General features: G+C 43.3%; 1 protein-coding gene across 1 annotated transcript; it reads right to left on the reverse strand.

Moving 5' to 3' along the window:
* Nucleotides 1-5,243: 5,243 nt before the first annotated feature.
* LOC131299797 (uncharacterized mitochondrial protein AtMg00810-like) lies at nucleotides 5,244-5,861 on the reverse strand. Its single transcript, XM_058325372.1, has 3 exons — nucleotides 5,840-5,861; nucleotides 5,536-5,791; nucleotides 5,244-5,490 (listed from the first exon to the last, which is right to left on the reverse strand). The coding sequence occupies exons 1-3, from the start codon at nucleotides 5,859-5,861 to the stop codon at nucleotides 5,244-5,246; spliced, it is 525 nt and encodes a 174-aa protein (XP_058181355.1).
* Nucleotides 5,862-22,702: the final 16,841 nt, after the last annotated feature.

Consider the following 22,702-nt stretch of genomic DNA (forward strand, 5'->3'; position numbering starts at 1 on the left):
TGGATTGCGATGGACAATTGTGGTTCTGTTTTTTTTGGTTGTGTCATATTAGTGTCTTAACACTAATGTAGTGTTAGGGTACGGCCTTCGCTGTTGGAAATGGTGACGAGTCACAACTTTTAAGACTCGACCAATTTTGACAGTTGCAAGCAATTGCTCAGTCGTTGGCCATTAGGTGCAGATTTTTGATAACCTTGTTAAACTGCACGGTTTTGAATTTTTAATTCAAAACATGAAAGTGACAGCATCGAAAATGGCCTGTGAGTGCCATTTGGATTTGTACCAGAGAATACAGTTCTTGATTAATTAGAATATGCCGTCTTTTACTTTTTGTGCATATTCGAATGTGGTTACCGAAGAATCGAAATCAGTGGCATATGCATGCTAACTTCAGTCAGAACCCATTAACTCCTTGGTTTTGCTTCTATACGTTTTTGATGTAGTTTAACATTGATTATTTGCCGTATAGCCATTTATCTTGTGTTTAGGTACATTGATAGTTATTCTGGAAAGAATATTTATAGAGAAGAGTGGACGTTGTTAATTTTGTGCGGTGGTCTTTCCAGGTTTGTACTCCCTATTGACAACGTTTCATATTGTTACATTACTTTTGGAAAGAAAAAAAAAACCGTCATCTCTGTAGTATTTTGACAGTGATGATCAGTGCTGTCTCAGTTTACTGTGTTATCATGTTCTGTTTTGGAAGAATAGGCACAGTATGACCTTCAGTTTTTGCTATTGATGAATTGCTAGTTTGGAAGAGTCCTGCTACACACACAGCAATCTGTGCACAGATTGTGCACAGGTTTCGTTGTGGGGCCCACCACGGGTCCCACACAAATCATCCGAGCCGTTCATTACATGTAAAATATTTTTTCAAGGGTCCCCGTAAAAAATATGCTCAATCCAATACCTATAGATGCTTCATCCAACCATCTAACTTTTCATTCAGATTTCCGAATAATGAAAGTTATATGATTGGATCGAGCACCTATACCTATCGGATTGAGATTATTTTTTACCGGGACCATTGAAAAAATATTTTACATTTAATGAACGGCTTGGATGATTTGTGTGGGACCCGTGGTGGGCCCCACAATGAAATCTGTGCACAGATTGTATGTGTGTGTAGACTTTCTGAGTTTGGATTGGGTGCTTTGACACTTGTTTGTTGTCAAGAGGTGTGTCCTGTGGCAATGGGTGGCACTGTTGCTAGAACCACATGGTTGGTGAATGGCTATGCTTGTGTGAAATGACATAGTAAACAAGTAACAGAGTTGTGGCTTTCCAAAAGTGTAAGAAACGGTTTTCGATTGTCGATCGGCTGTATAATTACCGGCGGGGAATGGTAACATTCCAAACCTTTCAAGTTCGGTGAATCATGAACTGAAATGAGTATATACTTCAGTAAATCATGGGTGATTAAACTGAAGTGTGCGCTTGGATTGGAGGAAATCCGATTTCTTATTTGCTAATTACCCATGTTGGGGTAAAAATGGATATTAAACTGTGCGAGAGTTTGAACAGTGATTTGATTCTAAAGAGAATTTTGAAAAACTGATCCGGGAGAGTTGCAATGGTCCATATAATCCGGACGGTGAAGAGGTGTGATTCTCTTCAATGCTAACATGTTCTATACGTGAAGGCGTGTGACCCTTGAATTTAAACCAAAAGATGTGACCATTCAATTTATATCAAGATATGTGACCATTCACTTCAAACCAAGAGATGTGACTGTTGAGTTTACGCCAAGAGACGTGACCCTTGGTGAATAAGTCACATATCTTTTGGTTTTCGAAACGTCACTTGGGTCGAGTCGGTCAAAAACATTAAACATGTAACATTTTGGATTATTTAAAATTTAGTTTACCAAATAGATTAGGTCACTATATTTGATTTGGCGTGAAACTGAAATTTGAGTATTTTAGTTTCTACAATCTTGAACGGTTGGTAGTTATTAACAACTACGCTCCACAAGGTACTTTTTAAATAAAGTAAAATCAATTTATATGCTATACAGAATGCCTGGTGCACTTAGCATAAATTCGTCTTACTTCGAGATGGAGAGAGAGTTTTGACATTGTTCGCATAATGTCACAAACGGCGGAAATTATTTGTGTGAATTTTGAATTAATTTCAGAATTGTGGGGAAGCCATATAATTCCAGAATATTAAACAATGTGTTGGACAATAGGAGATATCCAACTATACTTGAAGTATATGGTGTTAGCGATTTGAATATCTTATGTAAAGACTTGGCATCCAGAAGGGGATTCTTTACAAATGGAGTGCAACAATGATTTGGAAATCCTTATGTGTGTATAGCAAGGTCTACGATGAAGTCTGATTAACTCATTGCATTAGACAAAAGGCTAGTAAGCAAATGGCGGTGCCATCTCTTAAAGGATGTTCCAACAAGGTCCAATTCTATGCCAGAGTTGTAAAGTGATGGCCATCAATTGTTAGAAAGGCATAGAAGACCATGTGTAATGGTAAGTCTCGATATTAAAGACATCGAACCGTTAAACATTTGTTCTCATTTGAGAATGAAACATCAAAAAATTTGTTACAGATCCGTCGAGTTGAGTTTTGACTAGAGAATAAATGATCATCGAGGGGAATGAGATTAAAGCCTATTAATTAAAGGTCTCTATAACGGCAATCCAACCTAGCTGACTGGAGATCCCAAGATCTAGGTTCAACGGGACAACCGAGTTGTATGAGACTTAGGAGTATCACTGAGGAGAAATCTCTCCAACTCATTCCTATGGTGAAACAATGATGCCTACAGCTAGCGTTTTAGGTTAAGTTTACCTTTTAATGATTCTTATATCTTGGTAAATTCAAGTGGGGTATAGCAGGTACCCTTAATAAGAGATCACCTATGTGAGTGTGAAGCGGTCGCTTCTGTGAGAATTTTCCAAGGTTGAATTCTTTAAAGCATTTTATAAAACCAGTCGGTGTTCTAGGGCCAAAATGGGCACAACCGTAAGAACCAACTATGTTCGGAAAGATTCTGTGTGAATTCTATTGTCTTGGTTTACACAAAATGCTGAATAGTTCAAGGCATCGCATCTACTGGTTAGCAAGTAAATCCGATAGTCTTTCACAAGAGAAGGTTCAAAGCCAAAAGCTACCTATCCGATAGTCTTTCACAAGAGAAGGCTCAGATTATCGAAATTCGATCAGAACAATATTTAATGGAGCCTTTAACGGAATCCGTTAGTAATTCGAACGGAATGGGGCATTTTGATTAACAGAATATAACGTTGGGTGTAAAATTGAAATTTTTAAAAAGGTTGGGGAGTCTAATTGAATTTTAGTGTAAAAGTTGGGGGGTATTTTGAATTTTTCACTACAATATTTTGTTTTAAGTGTGAATAAAAATTGATTTATTTTGGAGTTGCATCTTTTTATTGACACTTGTTCACAATGGACGGATGCGTCCTTCACGAACAAATGTGCCTCTTTCCTTGATGACTTTTCGTAGAGTTACGAGTTGGCCTATAAATATTATTTCCCTCATTCATTTTTAAAAGTTAATTTTTTTTCTTCATTCAAATCCATTGATATGAGAGAGTTACAAACACAAAATGGTTTGTTAGGCCCTCCAATTGAAGTATTGCTTTGGGGGGATTCCGATCAAGTAGTGCTGGGAGACAGTCGTCCAATGCAAACCGTGAGCACCGTAGCGGGGGCGAAATCGGTCTTAAGTACAGAGTGTCACACACAAACACTCACCTTGATCACCAATTTGTTTCTATCAATTTTCAAATTTTGAGTTCCGATTTTATTGTACTCATATAATTGGTTTCATCACAAATAAAAAACACTTTTTTCCAACAGTTCAAATCATTTAATTCTTGATTCAAATTTGTAGACCAAAATTTTGAACTTAAAGAAGTGCTATTGGATCGAAATGCTTTATCAATATAAAATTGAGCTTACTTTTTGCTTGAACTATTTATAAATCAAACTTTACAAATAAATAATTGAACAGAAATGCTAAGAACGCATTCAAGTTTCCATCCTTTCTCACAAGGGTTGGAAGGAGAGGATAATGTTGTGGGTCCCACCAACCCTTGTAAGAGATGATGTAAAATTGGATGTGTCCCTAGCATCATTCATAACTGAATTGTCGAAGTGAGACATGGTATGAGCAAAAACAATACTAGTAAAATTCTCCTATTTTTCCTTGAAAATGTAATTCGCTCGCGTTCTCGATTCTCATTTGTTGAGATTTGTCCCACATCGGTTAATTATCTCCTCCAAAGCTAGTATATGAGCCTGAAAGGCCTCTCCACTTTTTGCCAATTGGTTTGGAGTTGGATGCTTTAACATGGTATCAAAGCTAAGGTTTCGGAGGCTTTTTCCCTTTATCTGTGCCATAGTTGCACTTTCTTTCATTGTGATCCGTGTGTTCTGGATCCTTTGTTTATCTCTCCACGTGCGAGTCGGGGGTCGCACGTGCGGGGGAGTGTTGGGATTTGTCCCACATCGGTTAATTATCTCCTCCAAAGCTAGTGTATGAGCCTGGACGGCCTCTCCACTCTTTGCCAATTGATTTGGAGTTGGATGCTTTAACATGTGAAATTGTAGAGAGAGAAAGAGGCGTAGAATGTGAACCCTCAAAATTAGGGTTATTTCCCATTGACGTGAAGTATATACAACATACTAAACTAATTACTCTACGGTCCTAGAGAATGAACTAATTACACAATAGAACAACTAATAAACTAATTACAAATAAATTCATAATCTAACACTCCCCCTCAAGTTGGTGCGAAGATATCTATCAAGCCCAACTTGAACACAATGGGGTAAACTAATTACAAATAAACCCATAATCTAACACTCCCCCCTCAAGTTGGTGCGAAGATATCTATCAAGCCCGACTTGAACACAATGGAGTGAAAACTCTTGCTGCTAAGCGCTTTTGTGAATATGTCAGCCAACTGATCCTCAGACCTCACAAAAGGCATACATATCAAACCCTCGCTCAGTTTCTCCTTGATGAAGTGTCTGTCAGTCTCAATATGCTTCGTTCTGTCATGTTGAATAGGATTATGAGCAATATTTATAGCAGCTTTATTGTCGCAATAGAGTTTCATAGGACTATTATTAGAAAAACCCAAATCATGTAACAAGGTTTGGAGCCACAAGAGCTCGCAAACACCATGAGCCATGGCTCTATATTCAGCTTCTGCGCTAGACCTAGCGACCACTGATTGCTTCTTACTTTGCTAAGTAATCAAATTTCCCCCAAGAAAAGTACAGTAGCCAGAAGTAGAACGTCTATCATCCACAGAGCCGACCCAGTCAGCATCAGTGAATGCCTCCAATCGCAGGTGATCATGATTAGAGAACAGAATTCCTTTCCCTGGAGCTGATTTGAGATACCTCAAAATACGATAAACTGCATCAAGATGTGAGGTACGAGGATCATGCATATACTGACTAACAACACCCACTGCATATGTAACATCAGGTCTGGTGTGAGCTAAGTATATTAATCGACCCACAAGTCATTGATACCTCTCCTTATTAGTACGCTCCCCCATATTTCCACTAAGATGATGATTCGCCTCAATAGGAGAATTTGCAGGTCTACAACCCAACATACCTATTTCTTCCAAAAAATCAAGTATATACTTCCGTTGGGAAATAAAAATACCCCTATCAGACCTTGCCACTTCCATTCCAAGAAAGTATCTCATTGATCCCAAATCCTTAATGTTGAATTCTTGGGCTAGACGAGACTTAAGGTTATGAATCTCATTCACATCATTACCTGTCATTATTATATCATCAACAAAAACAATAAGGACAGCAATCTTACCAGCACCTCTCTTGATGAACATAGTATGATCTGCATGGCTCTGCTTGTATCCAAAACTCAACATAACCTTTGAAAATCTGCCAAACTAAGCTCTAGGTGACTGCTTCAATCCATAAAGCGCCTTCTTCAATCTACACACCTTTCCCTCACTCGTAGCGGAAAAAAAAACCCGGTGGTATATCCATAGACACTTCCTCCTCTAAATCACCATGAAGAAATGCATTTTTCACATCAAACTGTTGAAGAGGCCAATTCAAATTGGCAGCACAAGAAAGGAGAGCTCGCACAGAGTTCATCTTCGCTACTGGAGCAAATGTCTCATCATAGTCAATACCATAGGTTTGAGTAAAACCCCAAGCAACAAGTCTCGCCTTATATCTCTCAACTGTACCATCAGCATTGTGCTTAATAGTAAACACCCATTTGCAGCCCACTGACTTCTTTCCTCCTGGAAGTGATACTAGCTCTCAGGTGCCATTTTTTTTCAAAGCTGTCATCTCCTCTATCATAGCTTCTTTCCACTTAGGTATCCCGAAAGCATCCTGCCAATTCTGTGGAATAGATATAGAAGAAAGAGAAGACAAAAAAACATGGTACGAAGGAGATAAACGATCATAAGAGACAAACTTGGAGATGGGATGTTGAGTACATGACCTAACACATTTCCGAAGAGCAATAGGAAGATTATTAGAATCAATAACAGGAGATTTAATGGGAGAAGATTCATTACCAGATGAGTCAATTGAGGGGTCTGGAACTGGAGCAGGCGACTGTGATTGACAAGGTGGCATCACACATGAGGACCTTTCATTTTTCCATCTAGTTCTAGCGTAGACCTTCAAGTTAGACCCTTGCAGCCGTTGTGGTAATTCCTCGATGTCATCACCAATGTCATGTGTAGCTCTTTCAGCAGATATTGGTTCAGATTTTTCCTTCTTCCCCTCACCACGATTAAAAAAGTAAGTATCTCTTCCTCTCTCATCTCTTCCTGGTGATGCTCCCCCTGAAGAGATGGAGTGGAGGGAGAGTAAAAAGACTTTTTTTCCCAAAATGTGACATCCATAAAAACAAAAAACTTCCTAGAGTAGGGATCATAACATTTATAGCCCTTCTGGGTAAGAGAGTACCCAATGAAAATACATTTATGGGCTTTAGGACCTAACTTGCCACCAGAAGGGTGAGGGACATGAACAAAACGCATACAACCAAAGACTCTCGGAGGAAGAGTTGTGATGCAAAAACTACCAGGGAGACACTCAATTGGAGTTTTGAAGTGGAGAACACTGGATGGCATATGATTGATAAGGTAAGTTGTTGTCAAAATCGCTTCTCCCCATAAATATTTGGGAACGTTCATGGTGAACAAAAAAGAGCGAGCAACCTCAGCAAGATGACGATTTTTGCGTTCAGCAACTCCATTTTGTTGTGAAGTGTCAACACAAGTCGTCTGAAAAAGAATGTCATTTACATCCAGAAAGGCCCTAAAATTTCTATCGATATACTCAGTGCCATTGTCACTACGAAGAATTTGGAAATTCGCATCAAATTGGGTGCGCACCATCACATGAAAAGATTTAAAACAAGAAAAGACTTCACTTTTTTACTTAAGTAAATACACCCAAGTAACGCGAGAATAACAATCAATAAAAGTGACAAACCACCGATAACCCTTAAGAGATGTAACTGGGGAAGGACCCCAAATATCAGAATGAATAACCATAAAAGGAGAAGCACTCCGTTTATTAATAGGTGCATAAAAGGAACGTTTATGTTTTCCAAGCTCACAGGCTTCACAAAAAAACTGACTCCGAGAATAATGTTTAATTAAAAGAGGAAACATTTTCTCTAAAACCCCAAAAAAGGGATGACCCAATCTACGGTGCCAGTGATGTAACATAGAAAGAGCTGAACTCGTTTCTGTTTGCTGAGCGAGACCACATGACATGGGTGAATAAGAGGGACAAGTTGCAGACTCCAAAAAATAGAGACCACCATGTGCTTTACCACTGCCAATCACTTTCCCTGTATCCAGTTCCTGAAAAACACAATGTGTAGGAAAGAATGTCACTGAGCAATTTAAAGAATGAGTAAGACTACTAACAGAGAGAATGTTAGTAGAAAAATTTGGAATATGAAGAACTGAAGAAAGGGAAATGGTTGGAGAGTAGCGAATGGAACCTTTCCCTGAAATAGGGGATAGAGATCCATCGGCGACTCTAACTTTATCCTTACCAGAACATGTAAAGTATGAGTCAAAAAGAGATGAACAACCTGTCATATGATCCGTAGCACCCGAATCTATTATCCTAGGACTTGGTTATACCCAGGTAAATCGTGTGCTCTGATACCATGTGAAATTGTAGAGAGAGAAAGAGGTGTAGAATGTGAACCCTCAAAATTAGGGTTATTTCCCATTGACGTGAAGTATATACAACATACTAAACTAATTACTCTATGGTCCTAGAGAATGAACTAATTACACAATAGAACAACTAATAAACTAATTACAAATAAACCCATAATCTAACATCGTTTTATACTCCTGCTATTAATTCTCGCTCTCCTGAATTTTAGTAGTTTGAGATGTTTTTCAAAGACACTTTTCAATGCAATTGGGTGCCAGTGTAGTGGGCATGTTGTTTATACCCCATGCATGAGGCGTGGGGTTCAAGTCCCACCCTTTCCCCTTAACCCCCTTCCTAACTCCCCTCTAACCCCCACTGATATCTATCATCTGGGGGGAAAAAAATACGCTTTCACATTCGCACTCGCATTCCTACGTACGCACGCATGCTCACATGAATTATGTGACTTGGAGCTTTCACACCTCATGTCATTTCATCAGAATTTGTTTCCATTTCCATAAAAATGACACAAAAAAATGACAAATGGGTGCTACATTCACAATGCCAAAATGCTCTCAAATTTGGCAATTGCTTCCGCCATATATGGCAAAAATTTCATTTTGTAGATTGTAAAGAGAGATTTTTATAAAAATAGCAAAACATAGGTGCATCACCTTTGTCATTTTTTGACAAGATGACACTAGTTATTGACCAAAACTAAGAAAGGGAATGAAAAAATCACATTCATTGACGTGGATGCTCTTAGGGTAGCACTAACTAGGGCACATTGATTTTAGGGATTAAGGGTGAGTTTCTGCTAAAAAGTTTGACTTTATACTACTGACAATATTTTTCATTAAATGAACTTTTATTTAATGTATGTGAGAAAAATGATCTATCTCGAACCAATTGGTTAATTCAACTAGCCAAGACTCTTACATCCTACTAAGAGTTCAGGAGTTTAAATCTCTCCTCCTGCACGTGGGTGTTTTTCTCTTATAGTTTAACCTTCCCCAGGAAATTAATATGCATCTTGCGGTATGAGCTGCAGGCTAGGGCTAGGAGAGTTGGTGAGTATAACTGAAAGGAGTGATGTCAAAAACTTTGATATCAATCCTGCAACTGAGTTCATTAACAGTTTAGATGTGCTAAGAATAGATGATTTTAATCCTAAGGGCTTCTTTTTTTCTTGGTCTAGCAAAAGTGGGGGTATGGGGGTCAAGAAGAGTAGAATTGATGGAGCAACGTTGAATTATTGTTGGCTAAGATACTTTCACAGAATGTAGTATTTCTGATCATTGTCCTCTAACTGTGACTATTACCCCATTCAACAAGGATAAAACCTGCCGATCAAAATAAAAAAACAAGGATAAAACCTATTAAGTTTTTAAATTACTGGATCGATCATAAGTCATTCAGGTCTCTGTTAAATATGTCTTGGAGGCAATACAGGGCGGCCATCCTATGGAAAGACTAGTAATAACTACGAAGGACTTGAAAGTCTTTTGAGGGACATGAATAAGAGCTGTTATAGAAACATAACAGGACTCCTGAAGCCAAGGAAAATCTAATATGAATCCAAGTTGCAGCATCGAATGGCCTTGCGGATGAGAAAGTTTGAAACCTTGAGAAGGAGGCTATTATATGAATACAGAAGGTTAACTATTGCAGAAGAGTCTTTCCAAAAGCAGAAATCCGGAGTTAGATTGTACAACCTAGGGGTTGTACATAGAAAAGTGCCTTCTGATAGAATGAGGAATCAGATCCTTTCTACTTGTGACACTCAAGGAAGTAGGATTGAAGATGCTAAAGAAGTTAAAATGGTTTGTGAAGTTCTATGAAGACCTACTTGGCTCCAATTTTGATCAATGAAGGGATGCTAAAGCTTTTTCTGAGAGAGGTGATAAAGAGGAAGCTGTCTGCTGAGCTGGGAACTGGACTTATTCAACCTGTCTCTATTGCGATTAAAGAATGCAAAGTTTTTTATTAGGGGAGACAGAGCGCCAGGGCCAGATGGTTTCAACAGGAAAGCAATAGATCCTAATCCAGTGTTTGCATCTATTGGAACGGATCAAAGGATATAGAGATAAAGTGAGTACAGGGAACAAAGTTGAAGCCAAACAAGCAAGCTTGGGCTAGTAACTCTTGGAATATCTCTAAAAGATTGCTTAGGAATCTACATGTTAGACTCAATAGAGTAGTGATCTTTTGCATGGCTAGCTGTTTTGCTGTTGTGTGTTGGTTTTTTTCCTGTTTATCATTGTCAGGAGATTCCCTGAACTGATTGTAACCGTATGTTTTTTCTTTGTATATATTCAATTTAACACACCAAAAAAATTTTGCCCAATGTTTGGACATTACACTTGACCCGAATTGTCCCTATTGATTCACCGGCACCTGTAAAATGAAAGCCAACAGTTTTCCCCAATCTCGAAATTGAACCCTTATCCTCACGTCAGTGATGTCTCCAACTTTTAATAGTACCATGCTTGCAAATGTTTGGTTTATCCCATTTGAACTAATGTACGGGTCTCTTCAAACACAACGTAAGGAAATGAAACCCTATCAATTAAGATGGGCAGTGGGCACAATCAAAAGGACAAGAAGAAGGAATTAGCTCTATTCGACAAAACAAAATGCACCTGCATAATTTCCGGAAGCCATAGTCATACAAGCATTCCAGCCCAATTTTCTCGAGGTTCAATGCAGACTTTAATGGGAAATTAAATCGCTGTTCATGAACCTTTCTTTCTCGAGGTTCAAGCATAAGCTCATTTTACTTGTGTTTTCTCATATGAACCTTTATTCAGGATCCCATTTCCGCACGAACTCCAGATACACATAGGTGACTCTATGTATGAACAGCTGGGAATCGTTGAGGTACTTGTGAAGCGGGCATTCTCTGCCATTGATTCTAGCAAAACCAATTCGATGTCAAAGGACAAAGGAGAGGCGACAAAAGCTCAATTTGTGATTCAATCGATGCTAATTCGGCTATTAAGGTTGGCCTGGAGCCGGGTATAGTTTATGGCCTTTTTTGTTTCAGGACTTCGATCACTCCTTATATGTAGGAGATAGATCTCGGCACTGTGTCTAACCACTCTGCCCCGTGGGCCCTGCACTAGGTGAGACCCATTTACAGCCAACAGCCCGCTTCCCTTCCCCCTTTGCCAGCCACCCATTGGATTGAATACAGCAAAGGGCCCCGCTCTCACGTACCTACCACGAAGAAAACTACTTGAAAGGTTTGAGGTTCACCCAACGAATTCCATTTCTCAAACTGGCCTGCTGAATGAACCCGCGAAAAGAGGTAGCCATGTCTGAGTGTTCGGAGTAGGAAGAATTGGGGAACGACGACCTGAGACGTTGAGCGAAGCAATCTCCATTGACCGGGCAGTAAAGATCTGCTGGAAGAGTTTCCGGACGCCTTCCTCGCCTTGCCAACTCGATTAATAGGGCTTTTGGGCGAGTTTTCTCATTTCCGTCCCCTGCTGAACAAGTAAAGGAGGATGGTTACTCGCTTCGTGACTTTTGAATGAATCCCCGCTTTCCTTTCTTACGGGCCGTGCTGTGAAGTTCAATTGTATCGTATGTTAGTTGGGACAAAGGCAAGAATTCCTGGCCCGGTCGGGAAGAGATTCACTGCCTCTTCCTGGCGCAGGTGCCGATAAAGACGGGCACCGAAGACCAGGGCCCTAAAGCTAGCTAGAACAAGAGCGCAAAGGGCCTCTAAGCTATACTTTCTTTATTCTTTGGAAAGAATGAATAACTACCCCCAAAAAGCTATAGCAACATAGCAGATGGACCAAATGAGCTAGAGAAAAAGGCATGTTGAAAGAGTGCCAGAAGAAAAACGTACAACCCAGACAATCCTAAAACTATAAACACGATTTCGTTTTCCAGCATTTCCTAATTAACCAACTCAACCCAGCTATAGAAGGAAGTGGAGGGGTAGGCACCATGTACTACAGTGCATTTGACATGTTCAATCCTCGCTAACTACAACTAAAAATTGCTAACTTTTGCCGAGTGAAAAAACCCGCAGCTAGAGCAAAATTTAAAAATTCAAATTAACGATAGGCTTCTTTTGTGTGTACCTTAAGAATCCAGGACCTGTCCAAGGCCTCTTCCAAACCCCAAAACCCTCCTTTACCATCGTCGTCGTCCATGTCCTCATCGGACGACCGGACCCTCTTCTTCGCACCTTCTCGAAAACCAAACCCACCTCCGACTTCGTTTTCGCGGCCTACATCGTATTCATAATTGAACCTAAATCGCTCGGCTCGGTGGGTTTTCTCGGCGTTGGAGTCCCAGTAGGGCCTACCACTGTGGTCGCCGTGGCCGGTGGAACTACACCGGGTGCCACCAGGGAGGAGAGGGTGGCGGCGGCGGTTTGGAAGTAAAATTGGCTATGGCGCAGTGGATGAGGAGGGGAACTGAAGCAGCAGAGCAGTCCCATAATTCCATTTTTATTTTATTTTTTCTGCTAATGATTTTACACTTTCTTTTTAATTTTTTTCCCCTTTCCGTTTTATCTGTGAAATTATAAAATTGTCCTCTTCTTATTAATTCAGTTTCATTTAAAAAGAAAAAAAGAGAGTGCAAATGCATAATAAAAGAGTGCAAAAATCATTGCGCTTTGAAATCATTGATGGCACAGTTTTTGCATTGTTGGAAAAAAAAGATTATGTCGTCTCAAGGCAAGTACTGAAATTTTTTGAACAAATTCTTGTCTTTAGAAAATAAAAAAAGAGAAGAATTAAATTATTGTATTTAGAAAGGAGTACGTTTCAAATCATTGATGGCACATTTTTTGTGTTATTGAGGAAGAAAGGTTTTTGTCGTCCCAAGACAACTACTGAAACTTTCATAGCGAATTCTTGTCTTTGGAAAAGGAAAAAAGGACAAAATTAAATTCTTGTCTTTAGAAAGGAGTACGTTTCAAATTATTGATGGCACGGTTTTTTGAGTTGTTGAAAAAGAAAGGTTTCTGTCGTCCCATGACAAATAATGAAATTTGTGGATCTTGTCTTTAGAAGAAAGGGAAAAAAAAAAGGACAGAATCCAATGAAGAACAATACTTTACTCAAAGTAGTACGTTTCACGAACAGAAACGCAGATTTTTTAAAATCTAAGCATTTTTCCCTCATGCACATGTATCTCTAACGAAGATTTTCCAAAACTCTTTAAAATCTACACTTAAATTTCTTGACCAAAAGCAGTTTACTCTGCACATGTCATTCCAAAGACTCTAGGAAATTTGGGTAGCAAAGTGTAGCAGGCCGAGCAGAATGGCTCGTTCCATTCCGAGCGTGATCTAGTAACCGTGGCCGAAGGTCAGCAACCGTGGCCGAAGGTCAGCAACCGTGGCCGAGGGTCCCTGTTGCCAAGGGTTCCTCTAATTACGTCTTCTTTTATACTCCATTCCCTATACCTGCTCGGGAAGGAGGATACGATCGTTTCGATAGCCGCCGAAGGTCCCAGAACATGCTCGGTGCCGAGCATGGCTTGGCCGACGGTCCAGCTCATCCGCGTCAGAACAGCATCCATGGCTATGATGATGGTCGTGACGTCATCCGAACGATTATGAGAACAATGATGGTGGCACGTGAAGGTGCCAGCTCATCATGAAAACGGTTGCAAAACCCTAAACGTGATGCAACAGTGACATCAGCCGACGCGTGTCGAGCGTTGGTGCAATCTTGGAGACCAAGCGAAGGGTTTCCTATAAATATCCCGTTATGCCTTCTTGGATGAGGTACGCTCAAACAAAACCCTAGCTCCCAATCTCTAACTTTTCCTGGCAAGCAAACTGACTCTCGCACCGGAGGGCCATCCCGGAAAACCTCCGGTGTGGTTTCTTAGTCGTGCTTCGTTTTGCAGGACTGAGCAAAGGAGACAAGAAGCTAACCCGAACCATCATTCAAAGAGGACGAACCACCCAAAATGGAGCCCCACAATTTGGTGAACCCGACGTGAAACTTGATTTTCAGATCCACGGCGGCTCCTCCACCTCGACCGCCTCGTTCGTACCTACTAGAGATCTCCACCACCAGTCTCCTCCAAAGAAAAATGGGCGGAGCACCACCACCACCTCCTCTCTTTCAACCCCTCAGCTCCTCTTTGCACATCACCTCTGAAACCGGTATCAACGCTGCCTCCCCATCTCACCCTCCTGGATTTACTCCTCCAGGCGTAAGCTCTTCCATCCAGCGTCCAGTGGGCCTGAGTGAAGATGCTCTAGCATACGTACAAATGCTAGAACAGCAACAAGAACAGACCAACGCTGATGTAGCCATCCTACGAATGGAGATCGAAAAGATTAAGGCCAAAGAATTTCCAACGGTTTCCCACTCTGGATCTCAGGGTCGGCGCCGGAGAGGAAATTTGCCGCCCCCTCCACCTTTGGGTATTGATGCACGGCCAAAAAGAATCTCAGTCCACGACCGCCTGGACCCACCATTGACAGACCATCGAACTGGGGACAGCGCTCGCCTTAGGCAGCAGCTCTCACCAGTTCATAAACGTCTCGGCAATGGTGCGGGACATACAGGCAGAGAAGGACGACGAGAGGGGAGCCCGCATACTGTCTTCTCCAGTTCATCGGCTGGAGACGAATACTCCCAGGGCTCCCAAAGCTACGATACCGTGGAATTCCAAGACAACGATCAGGCTCTCATCCCATACAAATCTGAACGACAAAGAAGCCGAACGCCGAGAAGAAACGGGAAAGGTCCCCAAAGCCATCGGAATGAACACGATGAAGTCCCTCGGGAAAAGTCCTATGAAGGACGAGCAATAAATTCAGTCAGCGCTCGGAGGCTAAACCGTGAAAGAAGTGTAAGTGTCGTCGTTCGGCAAGACGATCGCCCTAGCCGACGAAGAGTTTACCATACCGAAAATCTTCCAGAAGAAGACTACGGAAAGGTCCCCATAGAAAAGAGGGAGAGGGGATTCCAACGTCGGCAGGATGAGAACGAAGGAAAACAAAGAGAACAGGAATGCCGAGCATCAAAGAAGTATCGAAACGCTCGGGAAGGTCTTCCCCCTCGGCCAACCCACGAGTACCAATTGAAAAAGCTGACAGAATCACCCTTCTCGGCAAAGATCCAAGCCACCTTGCCAAAGCCAGGTCTACATCTTCCAAAATTCCAGAAGTTCGATCCCAGCACGACCGAGGCATACACCCATCTCATCAGCTACAGAAGCACCATCTCATGCGTCACCGACGATGATGCCATCATGTGCAAAGCATTCCCCTCAAGTCTTGGGCGCCTCGGCTTGCTTTGGTTCAACCAATTGGAGGCTGGATCCATCCATAGTTTCAAAGAGCTTGAAAGAGCTTTTAACTATCGGTTCATCACTAGCAACAAGCAAGCTAAGGAAGAAGATGCCTTAGCCCAGATGAGAAAGAGGCCCGGCGAGACGCTTCGGAAGTATGCCGAACGTTACTGGCAGCTATTCAACGAGATACCCGGTGTTGATCAATACTGGGCGGCAAGGAATTTTAAGAATGGTTTGGAAACTGGAAGCAAGATCTTGGATGAGCTGGCAATAAGGGCGCCTCATGGAATGAATGAGCTAATGAGGACGGTAGAGCAGTTCTGTTCCTACGAAGAGTTCCTTGCCGAGCGAGAACTTCAAGGAGGACAAAACTCAATTATACCTCAAAGCCTTCATGTCCCCACGCCCCAAATCGCACCACCGAAGCCTGTGGTCGCTGTCCAGCCAAAGAAGCAGGTCAACACAGTCAAGGTGGCAGACAAAAAGGGGCCGAAAGCTCATGACTATGTGGCTGAAACCACAGTTTTCAAAGAGCCAATTTATTTCCTCCTCCGTACGATAGAGAGGGAATCGTTCTTTGTCTGGCCGAACCCTCCCAAATTGAACACCGAAGAAGGAAACTATAACAATCGGAAGAGATGCTCGTACCATAATGAGCTCGGGCATTACACCACTGCTTGCGCTCCCTATAAGGCACTTTTGGAAAATCTGGCGGCACAAGGACTTCTTGATGATCATATCGATTGGACAAAGACGCCGAGAAGACAGCCGAACGCTGTCGGACAAAACCTTATTCCGCGTCCAGTCGGAATAATCAATGTTATTCATGGGTCAACAACAAAGGAGGCAGCAAGACAGCTTCGGCAAGAGCTTGTCAAAGCTGAGAAAGTTACCCAAATTTTTTCCATCAATCGTGCTCCAAAAAGAGTCAAAATGCTTGAGCGTCCTTGGTCAATCACCTTCACCGAGCAAGATTTGCAACGTGTCCAAACACCCCATAGCGACGCTCTGGTGGTCACAATCCAAATCTCAACTCACTCTGTCAAAAGGGTGTTGATTGATCAAGGAAGCTCGGCAGAAGTAATGTACCTGTCCCTCTTTAAGGAACTCAAAATTCCTGAATCATGCCTTCTCCCCGCTGAAGTCCCTCTGATCGGATTCAGTGGCACTCCCGTTTGGCCTCTTGGACGGATTACCCTCCCTGTTGTTACAGGCTCGGTTGCTTCTAATTTGGAGTTTGTCGTTGTGGACGCCCCGAGCCCATACAACGCGATCCTCGGCCGAAATTGGCTTCATTCAATAAAAGCCGTCGCCTCAACCTACCACCAGGTGGTCAGGTACATCGGCGCCAACGGCAGACAAGAAGACCTATTTGGAGATCAATTACAAGCCAGACAGTGTTACGTCTCGGCCATTGGAAAGTTATCATGCACCAGAAGAGTACATTGGGTTGAAGTCCCTGACAAACCAGTTCTTGAAGACGTCGGATCTCTTCCTGAAGAGAAATCAGTTGAGGATCTTACCAAATTCCCTCTTAACGAAGACGCATCACGTTATTTCATGCTCGGCTCTGGTCTATCCCAAGCCGAGAGTGAAGAAACCTTGCAGTTCCTAAAAAGTAATATCGAAGTTTTTGCATGGACACCGTACGAAATGCCAGGCATTGACCCAAAGCTTATCCAGCACTCCCTCAAAGTTTCAAAATCAGCAAAACCTGTAATTCAGAAGCCTCGGAGGTCAGCCAGCATTCACGCCGACGCAGTCAATGAGGAAGTCGGCAAACTCCTCGAAGCGGGCGCCATCAAAGAAGTACAATACCCCACTTGGCTCGCAAACCCTGTGGTGGTGAAAAAGAAGAATGGAAAATGGAGAGTTTGCGTGGACTACACCAACTTGAATGATGCTTGTCCGAAAGACTGCCTTCCCCTTCCAAAAATTGATCAACTGGTAGATGCAACGGCGGGTCATGCTCGGCTGAGTTTCTTGGATGCTTACCGAGGTTACCACCAGATAGCCATGGATCCCGACGACATGGAAAAGACGGCATTCATCACACCCAGGGGCCTCTTCTGCTACCTAGTTATGCCGTTCGGCCTTAAGAATGCTGGTGCCACATTCCAAAGAATGGTATACTTGTTGTTCGGAATCCTCATCGGCGAAATCATGGAAGCTTATATCGACGATATGGTGGTGAAAAGTCTCAAGGCTGAGAATCACCTCTCTCATCTTGCCGAAGTCTTTGCAATCTTGAAAAAGCACAAGCTACGGCTTAACGCCGACAAATGCGCCTTCGGAGTCAGCTCAGGGAAGTTCCTCGGCTACTTGGTTACTCGGCGCGGTATCGAGGCAGATCCGAACCAGATCTTAGCTATTCAGCAATTAAAACCACCATCCACTCCTCGGGAAATTCAGAAGCTCACTGGGATGGCAGCGGCTCTCAACAGGTTTATCAGCCGCTCGTCGGATAAGTGCCATGTCTTCTTTCAAACGCTTAAGAAGCAAAGCCGACGAAGTTTCAAGTGGACGGAAGATTGTGATGCAGCCCTTGCCGAGCTGAAGTCTTATCTCAGTTCGGCCCCTCTTCTTGTCAAACCGGTAGCCTTCGAAACTCTTCATCTCTATCTAGCTTTCTCTCCACACGCTGTGAGCTCGGCACTTGTCCGAAGGGAAGGCCTTGAGGACCAACCAATCTACTTTTCTAGCCGAACCTTGCTCCCGGCACAGACTAGATATCTGCCACTGGAGAAGCTTCTTCTAGCATTGGTTACAGCAGCTCGGAAATTGCTCCCTTATTTTCAAGAGCACCCCATCATAGTTCTCACGGAGTTTCCACTTAAGAACCTCTTGAGGAAGGCTGATCTATCTAGCAGAGTATCTCAATGGGCGGTCGAATTAGCAAATTTTGATATCCACTTTGAGCCTCGAACTGCAATCAAGGCACAAGTATTGGCAGACTTTATTGCTGAATTCACCCCTGGAAGCCCGGACGAGGAAACACGGGTAAAGCCTAATTACGGGATGCTGGAACAACAAGAGGCTCGGAAAGTTTGGAACTTATTTAGCGGAGACGTTTGGAAGTTGCACGTGGACGGGGCATCCAACAGCAACGGCTCGGGCGCAGGGGTCGTTCTTGTAAACCCTTGTGGCGTCCTTCATGAAAGTGCTATCACAATCAACTTCCAAGCTACAAACAACGAAGCCGAATATGAAGCTCTGCTTGCTGGTCTCCGAGCCGCGGCTAGTTTACAAGTTGAAGATCTACAAGTATTCTGCGACTCTCAGCTGATCGTCAATCAAATAACAGGTGATTATGAAGCTCGGGACCCAAGAATGATTAAGTATCAAGCTACCGCTCTAGAGCTAATCCGAGGGTTCAAAGGATTCCAAATCGAACAGATCAACAGAGAGAACAACGCTCATGCCGATGCTCTTGCTAGTCTGGCCTCGGCAAGCAAAGCATCTGAATACCGACATATCAGCCTCGGCGAGATCCACGAGCCGAGCTTTGAAGTATCGAAAGAAGTATACAACATTTCCCTCGGCCCAAGTTGGATGGATGAAATCATCTTATTTCTCAAAGATGATACTCTTCCCTCCGACAAAAAGGAGGCCCACCGTGTACGCAGCAAAGCAGCCTACTACTGGATCTCTGAGCTCGGCCAACTCTACAGAAAAAGCTTCACTGGGCCATACCTTCAGGTAGTTCACCCAACCGAGGTCCCGATTATTTTAACCGAGCTCCACTCTGGCAGCTGCGGTTGTCACTCTGGCGGCCGTTCCCTATGTCAAAGAGCCCTAAGTCAAGGATACTTTTGGAAAGGAATGAAGAAGGATTGTGAAGAAGTGGTCAGAAGGTGCAAGCCTTGCCAACTTTTCTCCCCCATACCAAGGCAGCCAGCTCAGTCTCTCAAACCTATCACTAGTCCATGGCCCTTTGCTCAGTGGGGCTTGGATATAGTAGGCAAACTTCCAACTGCTCCTGGGGGCTTCAAGTTCTTGATCACTGCAACGGATTACTTCTCCAAATGGGTGGAAGCCGAACCGTTAGTCACAACTACCGAAACTGACGTTCGGCGATTCGTTTGGAGGAACATTGTCACAAGGTTCGGTGTGCCTTATGCTATTGTATCGGATAACGGCTCACAATTCGTCGGTAAGGAATTAACTGGACTCTGTGCTGAATTTGGAATTAGATTCTTCAATTCAACCCCATCCTACCCCCAGGGCAACGGCCAGGCAAAAGCCACTAACAAGACTGTTTGCGCTGGCATCAAACGTCGGCTGGACTCTAAACGAGGAAAATGGGCCGAAGAACTTCCTAGGGTCCTCTGGGCCTACCGCTCCACCCCCAGACGCTCTACCGGCCAAACTCCCTTTGCAATGGCCTTCGGCATGGAGGCTGTCATACCACTGGAATCGAAGTTCCCGACCCTACGCACCGAAACTTTTGATCTAGAATCTAACAATGATGCAGTGGCAACCGAGCTAATCTTAGCCGAAGAAAAGCGAGACGATGCTCAGCTCAAGTTAGCCAACTACCAGCAAGAAGTTGCTCGGGGCTACAATCGAAGTGTAAGGCTTAAAAAGTTCAGAACCGATGACTGGGTCTGGAGGAAGGTTGTCCGAGCCAATCAAAAGACAAAATTCAAACCAAATTGGGAAGGACCCTACAGGGTGATTAAAGAGGTCGGCAATGGCTCGTACAAGTTAGAAGACAAAGAAGGAAGGGAAATTGAGAATCCCTGGAATGCTCTGAACCTCAGGAAGGCCTACCTTTGAACACTCGTCGGTCACACTCTATCACACCACCTATCAAGTCTATTACTTTTCCCTTACCAAAGTGCTGTACTTGTCTTGGCCGTCTTCTTAATGAAAAGTATCTCCTACTTCTGAAGCATCAGTGTTCTTCATATTTGATTACAATGATTCAAAATATCAAATCAGTATAAAGCTCGGTATTCTAACAGTTATAGCTACGTTCGGATTTCTTTACTGCAAACACGATTATGGCTCGGACAATTTGATTTCCAGTCACAACTCGATCAAACAAATTGGTTCGGCAATGTCCACCCTTAGAACATTTACTTGACAAATTAACTTGGTACAAGGCTGGCATTTTGAGCCGAGCCTTATACCAGCATTGGGGTTGTTTCGAGTAAATCATAAACAACTCTAAATTAGAGTCCAAACAGAAAGCAATAGATGAACTTGAAAGTTTATCCTCAGTACGGCTATGTTCATAATTTGACTTGAACTAAATGGCCACATCAAACAATTACTTTTTACCTATTACCTTGGCATAAGACTGGCATTTTGAGCCGAGCCTTACACCAAAGTAGGGGCTACCATAAGTAACTATCAAAACTTTCAAAGCAAGCCAAGGTTGCTTAACCCACGGCAGTCAAAATCAAAAATCATTTCTAAGGCATAAAGAAATATTCAGTGCAAATAACACAAACTTAAAATTCAGAACCTCCTACCAAGAGGGCTCGGCTTGGTAAAACGTTCGATGCCGATCCCCATTAAACTATTACATCTGGCATGGCAAAATCCCAAATGTTCGGTGCCATCCAGTCCAAAAGCAAAATTCAAAATACTTTGAAACAAAATAAAAGCCTAAGGGAAATCCTAAACAGGGGTATCTTGAGCAGCCTTGTCTTGAGCCTCGGCATGGCTCTCATCTCCTCCAGCCTTCTCCTTCGGACTTGCCACAGCTGCTTCGGCCATCTCTTCATCATCATCTTCGGGAGGCAAGGGTTGGCACTCCTCCTCAGTATAAGGAAGGTCAAGATCGGGCACGATCGGCTCGGGCAGCTGCTTAAGGAAGCCAGACTCAGGCTGAATTGCCATGACACCAGCCATTGCGTCGGCACCAGCAGCATATCCAAGCCTGAAGAAGTCAGGCAAACGAGCTTCAAGCTCGTCGTTGACCATCTTATGGGCAACCTGAGTGTACTCTAGGGCGGCTCTTTGGATCCCGGCCTCATAACCACGGGCGTCGGCAGATGCAATCTTCCCTTTCTCCTCCCCCTTCAGCTTTATCACCTCAGCCTCAGCAGTCTCGGCAGCAATTCTAGCTTCAGCAAGCTCCTTCTTCAACCTCTCCTTCTCGATCTCCTCGTCCTTGACCTGTTGCTCCGAGATCCTAAACTTGGTTCGCCAAGAATCTCGGTCAGACCTATACCTCTCTCGTTCGGCAGAGACCTTGGAAGCTTTGTCATACGCCTTCAGCGCAGCCTGCCCAGCCTAATCAAAAAAGCAGAAGTTTACAAAAAAGGGGAGGAAAGGAGAGGAAATAGATAGAGGAGAGAAAGAAGAGAACAAACCTGAACAAGGTGAGAACACATCTCACCAAGACCTGGAAGGAGGTCGGTTGGAACTTGATCATAATCCCTCGGCAGGGCCAGCCCCCTCAGAAGTGTGATGGCAAGGTTCGGCTCTTCTTTCACTGAGTCATTCTGAAGAAGAACCCTGCCATCAGCCATCGTGTATGAAGGGCTGAATTGTCGAAGGACAGCGGCCTCGGTTACCGGATCGGTAAGATCGATGTGAGGCTCGGCAAGATTCCTTTGCTCCTTGGGAGGAGAGGCTCGGGCAACGCTCGAGGGAGCTGACTGAGAAGGGTTCGACAGAAGAACATCCTCAGATGTCTTCTGTCTCTTCTCTTTCTGTTGGGGCTGCTGGTCCGAAGAGCCTCGGCTCCGAGCCGGGTTTGCCGACTTTGTCGGTATCACTGGCCTTGGAATGTTTCTTCTCGACATGTCTTCGGCAGCAGCGTCGGTTAAATCGTCGGATCTAAAGGGAGTAAGCCACTCCTCGGCGGTATATCCGATCTTCGGCAACCGAACACCTTGCTGCCGCTTCTCCCGAACGTTTTCAATGTAAGAAGCTCCCCCCTTTTTCGATGCTCCGGTTGTCTTCGGGGCACCCGCTTTCTTCTTCTTTGGTTCGGGTTCGGCTTCTTTATTCTTCTCCTTCCGTCTTAGCACGCCCTTGTATGAAGGCTTGTAGTCAAGAAGGGTTGGAGCGTGACGGCAAACCTGGGCAAGCAACGTCTCGGTCTCCTTCTCCCGAGAGTTGGTGTTGAGTACCTTGGAAATAGGGCCGAGCTCTGCAAAAAAAAAAAAAAAACGTAGCAATTCAAGAAATACCCAAAGCAGAAGAGAAGAGAAAGTAAAGCGTAATAGATAACTTAAGCACGTTCGGTCAAAATTACCTCTTGTATCAGCCACTT

Source organism: Rhododendron vialii, chromosome 9a (assembly GCF_030253575.1).
Source record: "Rhododendron vialii isolate Sample 1 chromosome 9a, ASM3025357v1".
In the NCBI taxonomy this organism is placed as follows: domain Eukaryota; kingdom Viridiplantae; phylum Streptophyta; class Magnoliopsida; order Ericales; family Ericaceae; genus Rhododendron; species Rhododendron vialii.